The sequence below is a fragment of the Micropterus dolomieu genome, linkage group LG17, assembly GCF_021292245.1.
Source record: "Micropterus dolomieu isolate WLL.071019.BEF.003 ecotype Adirondacks linkage group LG17, ASM2129224v1, whole genome shotgun sequence".
NCBI classification, from domain to species: domain Eukaryota; kingdom Metazoa; phylum Chordata; class Actinopteri; order Centrarchiformes; family Centrarchidae; genus Micropterus; species Micropterus dolomieu.
In genome coordinates, this window is record NC_060166.1 from 35,521,569 (window position 1) to 35,533,766 (window position 12,198).

Here is a 12,198-nt window from a genome sequence, read left to right on the forward strand (position 1 = left end):
CTTCCCCCCCCCCCCCCCAAAGATTTATTACCCCTTTAAACTTCTCAGATGGTTTCATTTTCCCATTGCCATTTCCGTCCTGAACCCAGGCCAGGGAGGTAAGTTGGTGCTGTTGTTTGATAGACGTGTTCTCTATGTTGTTTGCGTAAGGTGTTGTCTTGTACTTACATATCCATGTTGTATTTAAATCACTGATTTATTTTAGTGATGATTGTGGTAATATTTACAGATACCCCACCATGAGCAAGTAATGGGCGACAGCATCAAGGAAACGCTTCCTTATAATAGGTAACCATGAGCCAATAACCACAGGCAGAACCATGGCTCAGGGTGGGCGGCCATCTGCCTCCACCAGTTGGGGGTGAGGGAGAGAGAGAGAGACACACACACACATTACATTTGATACTGATTTCATTTTTTTTAAATTTATTATTATTTTTTAAATTTTTTGTCTATTAATATATATATACACACACACACACACACACACACACACACACACACACACACACACACACACACACACACGTTACTGTTACATTTATTTATTTTATTTTAATTTTTTTTATATATTTTAATTTTTTAACACACACTTACTGTTTATTTTATTTTTAATATATTTTTTTAACACATGCTTACTGTTTTATTTATTTATTTATTTTATTTTTAATATATTTTTATTTTTTAACACACAAATGGAAATGGAAAGTAGTAGTATGAATTTGGTCAAGTTGTTTGAACTTGAAACTGTGTTAGAATAATTCAAAGTATGAAGTTGAAGTTATAAAAAGTTAATTTAACTAAAAAAAACAACGTTGAGACTTTATAGTGGGGAATTTGTGAATTGAAACAAAGGCAATCTTCAAGTTGAGTTAACTTGCAATTTCAAGACCGCAGGTGAACTTGCATTTCCAAGTTACACTAACTTGGAAATGTCTTTATATAGTTAGTAGTTAGTTACTTTATATCCCGAAACTGCACATGCCTGGGTTTCCAATGCCAAAATAAAATATATTGGTGGTACTGGACTTGCTGATTTAGTTTGCTCAAAGGATGAAGAAACAATTCCATTTGTTGCCTAAGTGGTTTGTAATAAAGCATTGTAATTTGTTACACACATAATGCCAAAAAAATATATCCCACCCACTGACAGGTGGGTAGATAACAGATAATCAGTGATATTCACTTCACCTGTCAGTGGTCATAACGTTATCAGTATATGTTGTTTTGGGGAATGGTGATATATGCTTTTTGGGACAGTTGACTAACCTATTTTGTTGTTGGGTATAAGGATGTGTTGCAGCTGCTTACTACTTAAGTATGAAAGAAATATGGCCATTCAATTCATATGACCACTTGATGCTAAAGTGAAGCAGCTCTTTATTATATTATTTATTATTATATTATATGGAAGAGCCCTCTCATGTGCCTTTTACTTTTACTTAGTCAAAATGATCCACTCTCTCAAGATGCATTGCCAGTATTTTATCATTCAAGTCATTGTTAGGCAGACTGAGAGGCATTACTCATTTGCACATGATCTTTGCCAGGCTTTGGTATTATTTATACCATAAGTTTTAAAGAAGTGATTAATTTGCTCTTGATCGTGTATAGGTTGTCCATTGCAATCATATTTCTTCAATTAAATGTTTGATTTCTGTTTGTTTTATTCTCATCTGCAGCATTAGTCCATGTGCAGCTTTCAAGGATGGTCATGCGCATATTAGAATGGGTATTTAAGAATACTAAAAATACGTTTGCTAAGAAGAGACAACTAAGTGATATTTTGTAATATTTTACTTTATTATACGATTATACGGTTCATCAGATAAAAAATTTAAATAAAACAGTCAACGTTTGTATGTGTTTGTGTGGGCGCCATTGGTCAGTATTTTGTCAGTCAATTCAGTTGAGTTTTGCTTTATAGGTATGAATGTCAAAGAACAATATTGCCAAATCTTAAAAGATAATACAAAAGAACAATTCATTTCATAAAATAAGTCTCTCTCTCTCTCTCTCTCTCTCTCTCTCTCTCTCTCTCTCTCTCTCTCTCTCTCTCTCTCTCTCTCTCTCTCTCTCTCTCTCCCCAAATTCAATTCAAATTAGCTTTATTTGCATGAATGTAATAACAACATTGCCAAAGCATCATATATACACAACATAAGAACAATCAGCCCCATACATTTCATTAAAAAATTAAAGCGTAAAGTAATCAAAGTGTGTATGTGTGTGTGTGTGTTCAAAAATAAAAATATATAAAAAAATAAAATGAATAAATGAAACAGTAAGCGTGTGTGTATATATTAATAGACCAAAAAATGTAAAAAATTATTCATTAAAAAATAATAATAATAAATTTTAAAAAAGAAATCAGTATTAAATGTAGTGTGTCTCTCTCTCCCTCACCCCCACCTGGTGAGGGAGAGAGAGTCTGGTTTTATTTAAATGAAACCATCTGAGAAGTTTAAAGGGGTAATAAATCTTTGGTGGTACAGAGAGAGAGAGACTTGTATTTCACTAAAGATTCCACTAGATGGCGACACCTCTCTACATTGCTTCTTCTCTAACTTCCTTTAAGTCTCTTCATTTCTCATTGGTGGACATCAGCACTTAATTTACTTACAATTTATGTAATATTCTGTAACTAGAGAAGCTCTATCATGATGAAGAAGAAAATAATTGAATTAGGTCATATGGTATATTATTCTGGCACAGTTTGGTGGGAATTTCTTGGCTAAAATTATTGATTTTAATATGCATTCAACAAAATATTTGCATTGGTTGGTAATGCCTACAAAGTCAGGAAGGTAACAAGAGACACATCCCGCTTTAAATCATTACTTCAAATGAATGATGTTGAAGTAAGCACTGTAGGTACTGCTTGTTTTTGCTGCATGTTGGGTGAGTTTATGGCACCTAACCGTTATAATACAGTGCACATGACAGTGTAATAAACACAGAGTTTCGAGGGAAAATGTGTCCTGGAGTTTTTGTCTTTATTAAAATGAATCTTCTGATTGTATTCCACTTCACATTGTCCAGGCTCACTTAGTTTTAATGTTAGTTCACTTTCTAGGACTGAGATATGTTGACGTGAGTCACGTTTTGGCCATGTTAAAATTGACATCACTTAAAACATTTTACAGGGTAACCGATGTGTTGCAAAGTTTTACAATAACACGTGGATCTCACCCAGTTAGTAAACACTGAACTTTAATGTTCTGGATCACTTGCTGCAGGCTGATGTGCAAAGAGAACGGACTACGTGGATATTTCAGGACAAGAATATTAATACTGAAGGCAGATCTATCAGCTGCTACCTCCTGCTGCACAAATATGAATGTGTGTACATATACTGCAACTGCTATGCAAATAAAATAAACTCTAAAGATTCACACAAGATTAAACAGATCGATCAGTTATATTGAAATGTGTGTTACATGTTAGATCTGATGCGACAAAAAGTTAACACTCTAAATGCAGCATGTAATCACTTCTGACTACCTATAGCTTTATTTGAAGCTTCGGTTCGCAACTTTTTCAAGTCTGTGTTGTGAGGCTTAAAGGCTCCTGCAGACTACACGACTTTCAGCGTCGCCTGGTGGCCGTGCTGTTCACACTACACAACTTGCCGTCTTGTGACGGAGTCTTGAAGTCGTTGTGGCGTTCACACTACGTGACTGATCAGTGACAGGGGGTCACACACTACATGAGCCGACAGCGGCTCCTTCACCCGACGCTGGTCTCCAAACCACGATTTGTCAAGAAAACACACGTGAAATATGAAACGGAAAATGAGTGAACCTACAGACAAAACAGCTGTTGTTTGTCATTACAAAGATAGCAATTATAAAGACAAAGAATATGAGTGAAAGAATGGATTAACACATGCAGGTAGCAGGGATTGTCTGAGCTACAGAGAGCGCTGGAGGGGAGGAAAAAGTGTTTTGCGGTCTGTGATGTGTCAGCAATAAGTCGGGGAGTCATTTTGATGCGTTGTTGAGTAATTCACACATAACGACTGGCGACTGCAAATCGATCGCTGATTTACCCCTGATCACAGCCTGACGGTCACCTCGTGTGAACTAGGCTCATAAGAAAAGGCTTGTAGAGCTCGTTATGCAACTGAACAGAAATTCTATAAGTATACCAATTTAAATCTGGTGTAAAAATATTTCACAGTGTTATTAAGCCGATTGCGCTCTATGAAAGTGAAGTTTAGAGTCCACTCAGTGATCAGAACTACAGCAGATGGGAGAAGAATCCCATTGAGATCCTACATGCAGAATTCTGCATAAACATCCTACACATTCAAAGAAAGTCTCCTACTAATGTGTGCAGAATTAGGGCAGTTTCCACTGTCGGTAGATAACCCCCCCCCCACACACAAAAAAGAGCACAAAACTTCCTGATGCACCTCAGATCAAGTCCCCACCACTCCAACCAATTCAAGGCTCTTAAAACCTATGAGCTAGTCCCGAGACTAACAAATCCTGCAACATGTTACACACACCTTTCTCAAGCCAGCACTGCTTTGCAAACACCAATTAGAGAAAACCAAATGATCACTCAAAACCAAACTTGATTGTTATCTGGCACTAAACGGAGACTAAGAACTGGCTATGAAACTATGAAATATCTCTCTACTGTCAGAGGTATCAAGCAGAGGCAAAGGGAGACATCAAAAGTCCTGGTTACCAAGAGAATTCAGTATGCATGTGACTTAAACTAACTCTCCCAACCCTTTGTGAGCTCATAATGTTCACAATCTAAGAAGCAATGCTTCATCTAAACTTGCTATATGTCTGTCTGGATGCAGCAAATCACTGACTGTACTCTAAATATCACAGTTGTACTTGAGTTGGAGGTAGGTATGGGATAGGAAATAGCTTTCACCTCAACTTAAATTTTTGTTCTATTTTATTTGTGGGGGACATTTGTAATTCAAAGGGTCCCCCCCCCCACACACACACACACAGGGAAGCTGCCCCTCACCCTCTCTCCCAGGATGATTCCAGTCCATTCCTATTGAGTTCCATTAGCATACAGATGTTAGACTGAAAAGGGAAAGCAGGAAAACACAAAGGGCCTGCATGACCAGGAGGGGAGGGAGGGGTCGAGGGGCTGCGCAGGGATGGCCCTTGGCCTTTTTAAGGTCTTAGAGACACACACACACACACACACACACCCGTGGGTACTGAATGGTAAGTAGCCATGGGGGTTGTGGGAGTCTGCTCCTGCTCCACTCTACGGTTATTCATTCACCAGAGAGAAATCCTCAGCCTGCCCACAGCTGAATGCCAACACACACACACACACACACACACACACACACACACACACACACACACACACACACACACACACACACCTGCATGAATTTCTCCTCCCAGTCAAAATACTTACCGGCTTTTGTTCTCATTTTCACAATTTTTTTTATCTAATCACAAAATCAAGAAGTTTCAGTAAGATATTATTTTACATTAACATATACAAATGTAGAGTTGGAATCAAAAGAAAAATAGATATTCTTGTGTGTTTCTCAACAGATTTTTGATAACTTAGATTTAGTTGTTGTTTATTTTAACTAATTTGGGAGTGACAGCAGGTTCCAGGTCAGTGTTTTGATTTTTGGTGGTAATCTTATAAAATACAATGGTTGTTATAGATTAAACTGCCTATCAGTATATAAAATGATCTCCACCTCCACCAGCTACAACATTTAAATGCTGTTTACATGTTAATGCATCTGTTACAAAAATACAATACCATCAAATAATAAAAGATAGTTTTGCTGGAATATTTCTGCACACAAATATACCACTTATACTAATAATATTATGAGCAAAATTGGTATTGATATTGATTTAAATGCAGGAAATTACCCTGACTCTAAAACCAAGTCTTAACACTCAAACAGCACTTTAAACTTGTGGGGTCCTGCATTTTGGTCCCCACAGAGCTGTTGGGCACCACAAGTATAGTGGAATCCCACACCCACACACACACACACTCACCCACACCCACACACACACACCCACACACACACACACACTCACTCACAGGGGAGGACGTCAACTTCTGCTCCACTTTGTGTGAATAGATGGAAATCAGTCACAAGTATCTCTGTGTCCCATTGTGTGCTGGGAAGTCTTTGTTCGAGCATCTGTTGCCCAAACATTCTCCTCAGTGTCACTCACTCTAAATTGGTCTGTTCAGACGAGTTGCAACAAAACTCCCTCCTCTTCCCACACAAGACACATAAAACACACACACCAAGGGGAGGGCTGAGAGATTCCCTGAACACAAGTAAGAGAAAGAGTTAATCTTTGTTCCTTTTGTGTGTCAGTGAAACACAGATGATCGTAAAGGCCGTAGAAGCAGTGGCAGCATTTTAAAGTGATGCTCGTGGGAACATTTTGTTATTGCCTCGTGTTAACGACAAAGATTTCCTGCTCAACCTTCTTTTTGGCAACCTAACTTTAACCGCACTTACAATTAATTTGACTCCCATAAGTCTCATTTTACACAGAAAACAAAACACATACTGGAGCTCTAAGCCATTTGTTGTAGTAGAAAGGTTCTGAGAAGAGTTAATCAGCACTAAATCCAACACCTCTATGTTCGTGCATCACCTCATATTCCAAATATTCTTCTATCTATGCAGTACTAAGAGATTTTGTGCACAGTGGTCTTCTCTGCAGAAGGCGTAACTGCCTTTAACTGCTTATCTTGTTGAACTAATCAGAGTCAGCATTCTGGTCATTTCCCTCTGAGTTGTGAGACATGATGTTGCAGGAAACAGAATAAAAATGTAACAGATAAGGGAAGTGTTTTTGTAGAGATGAGAGTGGGCAGAGGGGGAGAATCTAAGACAGGTTATGCTTAAGCATAGACACAGGCATGTGAAGATTTAAGGTGTTGGATTTATTTTGAAGATTTATGTGGATCGCTATTGCTTTTTTCAAGTTTCATTGAGTTTTATTCATAAGTAACTTGAGATAAAAACGACCTTCATAGGAAAATAAATCCTAAAATCCTTCACACAGTGGTAATTCAGTTGAATCTGATCTGATCTAGTTTAATTTCATCAAATCATTTCAGACTTCTTGTACATTCTATAACAAAATGACAAATTTTAATGCTCTTATTTTTCAAGGACTTTTATTTTGAAATAAAGATGGACAAATATATTAAGATAAAGAGCTAGGATATCAGCGTAACCCATGGAATGTAAACAATAAATGCACTTAAATTATGTGAACCAAAAAACAAAATCAAACAACACAATATAGGTTTTTGCTTTGAGAAACAAAATAAATAAGACTTTAAGTTAACAAAAGTTACAAAAACCGCTTGCTGTCAAGTCAAGCTAACAATAAGCTACAGCAACAAGAAGCGTCTCTGGACTCATCAGGGCAGGCTGAGTCAATGTCATGACAAAAACAAACAATAAAAATCTTGCCTTATTTCATTTGAACTCGCTTGATTTGACCTGCCACTCAGAGAGTTAGCTAGCTAGCTAGCGTGCAACAGAGGTCGCCCTAAAAACACATTGTCATCAAGGCAACTCTGATAGATAAAAATCAACTATAAACAAAGGTGACCTTTTCACCTGTTTGTTTACATCAAGAGGAGAAGATAGCACACATTTTAGACATTTAAGACCACAATGCAGTAATACAGCAGGCCTGATAGACACTCATTAGTCACACATGTACTATGAAATATTAGTTCTCTTTTCTAACATCAAAATAGATTTTGTCTTTCTTTTGATGGTTATATAGCTCCCGATAATACTGTACCACATTTTTATTTACAACTGCTGACTCACACTGAGGCCATGAATGTGTGGTGAACCCCTCTTTCAACACTGTTTTGCTTTGTATTTAGATAACAGCAATTTAACATATGTAAAAAAAAAAAATAATAAAAAAAGGTTATTACAGTCAGAGGTGTGAGGCTGAATGGAGAGGAGAGTAGACTCACTTTATGCTCACACAAAAAGCAGAAAGTAGCGTCCATGCGACTGAGGATGTTTCCCAAAGTTCAGAAGCAGTATCGTCTGGAGACTTCTGTAGTCAAATAGAGAAACCACCTGCTTAAGATGTGAAAACTCAGTGAGTCTTGATTTCTGCCAGGCCTATTAGCCAATAAGGCAACATACATATAGAATGCCAAAAATGTTTTTCGTCCTCCTTTCCTCTCCTCTCCGCGAGCCTTCTTAAAGCTAATAGATAGCATAAACCAAGCAGACGGACATCATGAATGCACAAGTAAAGCAAAATTTCTCTGGTATAAAAAATGCATAAACACAATCACAAAGCAAACTCTGACAGAAACAACAAATCATACAAAAAGCAATAAATAAGTCTTTAAAAAGTGTTAAGCTATAATAACAATAAACATAACACTGTATATGACCTGTCATGGCTAAAGGCTAGGCTAGGTGTTAACAGTACTAGAAGGTTAGGGGAACTCAAACATCAACTTTGGTAGCTAGAGAGAGTCAGTGGGTTGCCTACACTTAAGCTATTTTTTGTTTGCTAAGGCATTTTAGCTGAACCCCTGCTAGGCAATTTAAATGGTTGGCAAATACAATCAAGTGGCCACGGCCATACAACCAATCAATTAACAGCATACAGTTATTTAACCCTCTTACTCATGAACAAGAGGTTGGTTCCTTACAGAGCCCTTACATCTCAAGCCCTAAATATGACTGGAGATGTGCTGCAGGCTGGCATCACTGCAACTATTTGCAAGGAGTAAAATAAGAAATAAGATCTGTAAAACAAAACAACTTTGCCAAATTAAAAAAGTGGACAGCACACCAGTAATAGGGCAAACAGCACTTATGTTTCCTTTTTAAATAAGGGTACAGGAAATTCTCACACTGAACTTCCCACCGAGCAGGAACAGCATACGGGTGAATGCCGAGCTAAGTGAAGTACCCTCCAAGTTGTCTCTAAAAATGGGTATACAACAGTATACAGCAGTAACAATGGCATAAAAGAACAACCTTAGGAAAATAACAATAAAACAAAAAGAGAAGCCAGCTAAAACTGGACAAACACTGAGCAGCGCTACAACTGCTTGGATGAGAAATGCAATATGCACAAAGTTCGGTACGTTTACCTGGCTGGATTTAGAGAGGAACCGAAAACCTAATGTTTTAATCCATTGTGACTGGTATCTGGATTCTGTTTCTGCTTTATTTAGAGGGTAAATAGTGTGAAGACGACATGTGTCAAAACTGCTCTTTTGTTTCTGGACTGGACACAAAAACCCTACATCAGATCCTGGTCACGTAGAGTTAAACAATTAGACCCTCTATCCATGATTAAATTCAGCTCTACAGTAAAACCCTTCCCTACTCGTCTGAAACAGACAGGCTGCTAAAGATGGGCAGGCGACGGCCCTCGAAGCTTGGTGACTCTGTGCCGCTGGAGGACGAGCTGAGGGAGCAGGAGGAGGTGTAGCCTTCCTCAGAGAGGGAGTCTGCAGAGGAGCAGCGCTGAAGGCCAGGGGGGGCATTCAGGGAGGCTGGCAGCTGCTGGGGAAGATGGTACGGGAGGTTTGGGTTTTTGGAGGTGAAAGTGGAGGTGGGACACCTGTTGCTGACAGAATCGGCCACGGCATAGAAGCGGAGAGCTGAATCACCACTGTCGCCTGCCAGTTCGGTGATGCCAGAGAAGGGGTAGGGGCAATGCTTCAGTGTACCCGGCTCAGGGAAGAGAGGGGAGAGAAGCTCTGGGCTCCCTATGGAGGATGGAGGAGGAGAGACAGAGGAAGCCCGTGAAAAGAGGAGGGAGGAAGGCTGTGACTCCTCAACTGGTTGGAAGGTCTGTGGAGAGGATGAGAAACCTGCAAAGCTAAAGCTGTGACGCAGCAGAGGAGGCCTCAGCTTCTGTTTCTGAGGAGGACCGGCGGCTTCGAGCTCATCAGCATTGTGGATGAAGTGGCAGCGGGCGCCGTATGGGCAGAAACCTATTGTGTGGAAAGTGCGGCAAGGCTCTGTCTTGTACTTGGGATGCCTGCTGAGGCCTCTCAGCTCGTCCAAGCCGTGGGCAAACTGGCACTTGGCGCCATACTTGCAGGTCCCGCTTTCCTCAAAGGTGCGACAGAGTTCTGTCTTGTACCGAGTGGAGATGTGAGGTGAGGGGGTTGTTGGTCTGAGGCCAGAGGAGGAAGCTGTGGGGGAGAGAGAGGCATTGCTGGTGCAGAGGCCTGGTGGAGGGAGCAGCAGCGGCGGGGACAAATTAGCCATTTTGTCCTCTCTGTCTCCCACGCTGCTGACGTTGCCCTCAATCATGCTGACCGAGCGGTCGACTCTGAAAGGGATGTGGCTGAGCGAGGAGCGGGGAAACTGACTCTCCCTGCTCCACTGCTGGTTGGAGGCCACGTTGAGCCCCCAGCAGCTAGAGTCGGTCACCTCGGAGCTGCTGCTGCTGTTGAACTTGGAGTTGGGGAGGGTCACGGGGCACAGAGAATGGCGACGCTGGAAGCCCAGTACTCTTAGACTGTGCTGCTGCCGTTGCTGCTGTGAGCTGGTAGGCGAGCCATCTGTCGCCTCCAGGCCGCGGAAATTCTGTCATACAAAAGGAAAGAGGAGAAGAATAGATGTGAGCTTTTTGCATTCCTGGAGCGCTGGAGCGAGACTGGCAGGGCTAAGTTCAGCTGAAAGGAGATTTTAAAGCAACAGGGCTGACTATGCTGGAGAAGTTTAACAAGTTGGACTATTTGTTGTCTTGAAATTGACTAAATTATAATATATATATATATATATATATATATATATATATATATATATATATATAAAAATAAATTTAAAATATGTTGAAAGTAGCATAAGTATTCACATAGTCAAAATACACATAACAATTACATTAAGTATTTTATCATATTATACTTTCAGTCATTATACTTTTATAGGTACAAAATACTTTACAGTCAAAACACAAGCTATTTTTCCGTAAACTGTGCTACTTCAGTAAAACCAAATTTTAAAAATCCTTTTTGAACCCATAAAACATAAACATATGAAACTGCAAGACTCATTTGCAGGTTTATCGTATGGTTTAGGAATCCTATTAAAACAAACTTTTGACTCTAGATTTGCACTTTTCTTCTGAAGTATACAATACTTTTAAAATCTTTAGAGCATGGCATGTACAAATGTTTGAGCTCTAAACCAAAAGCTGCAGTAAAGATGAAATTTACAAGGTCACTACAATCTAGATTTTACCCACAACACTGAAAGCAATTAGTGAATCATAAATGAGGCAATATTCCTAAATGAGATGCATACAAAGAAAAACATTTTTCACTTTATAATATTTGCCCACATAAAGAAATATTGTTAATACTTGAATCTTAATGGAGAGTCAACACAGACAAGAGCTTTACTCACAGAGGAGACAGTTAGATGTGGCATTTGGATATGTATAAGAGATTGAAATTGTCATTGGTTGCTCTCACCTTGAAAAACTCCTCATCCAGTTCCAGGAACGGCGTTAGGAAGTTGGAGGGCATGATTCGCTCCACCGTCCTCGCTGAGTGAAGGAGCTGGATGTCTGGTCCCGCAGTGGAGGATGGCTGGGGAGGACAAAAAGTTTCTGGATCCAAATTGATTTCAATTTGGCCTTCTGAAGGTTGTTGTTCTTCGACGCTTTTAAGACAGAAGGGGAAGAGAAACTGCTTGCTCCAGGAGTTGAAACTGATCTTTGTAGGAAGGAAAGGGGAGAGAAATCAAGATGTAGTGAGGTCCGTTGTGAAGGAGCGGGGAGTTGGGAGAAAGAGCAACGTGACCCCAGGAGGAAAGTTCCTCGACCATCTGTTGGAATCTGCTTAAATAGTTGGGGAAACCCACCCGTACACACCCACCCCCTGCCTGTGTTCTTCAGGGGGCAGGGCAGGGAGTGTGTGTTAATGTGTGTTAATGTGTGTGTGTGTTGGGGGATGGGGGACGGGGGCCTGCATTGTAACAAAGTGCTGGGGGGCAGGGTGGGCACAGAAAGAAGAGGAGGAAGCTGAATGAAGCTACTCTTCTACCCATTCATTACCAAATCCTTAAAGACGCATTCTTCTTTTTTAACAGGTCATCCCCTCAGTTTGTTTAGGATCGATATAGTTAAGCAGATAGAGATAGATAGGAGTTGCAAGCACATTTACTGTCGTTGTTGCAGTTAAAATGCAGCA

At 39.9% G+C, this 12,198-nt stretch overlaps 1 protein-coding gene across 1 annotated transcript; it reads right to left on the bottom strand.

The window, feature by feature from the left end:
• Nucleotides 1-7,147: 7,147 nt before the first annotated feature.
• LOC123986084 (mRNA decay activator protein ZFP36L1) lies at nucleotides 7,148-11,784 on the bottom strand. Its single transcript, XM_046074161.1, has 2 exons — nucleotides 11,479-11,784; nucleotides 7,148-10,588 (listed from the first exon to the last, which is right to left on the bottom strand). The coding sequence occupies exons 1-2, from the start codon at nucleotides 11,530-11,532 to the stop codon at nucleotides 9,371-9,373; spliced, it is 1,272 nt and encodes a 423-aa protein (XP_045930117.1). The 5' UTR covers nucleotides 11,533-11,784; the 3' UTR covers nucleotides 7,148-9,370.
• Between the last annotated feature and the right edge of the window lie 414 nt (nucleotides 11,785-12,198).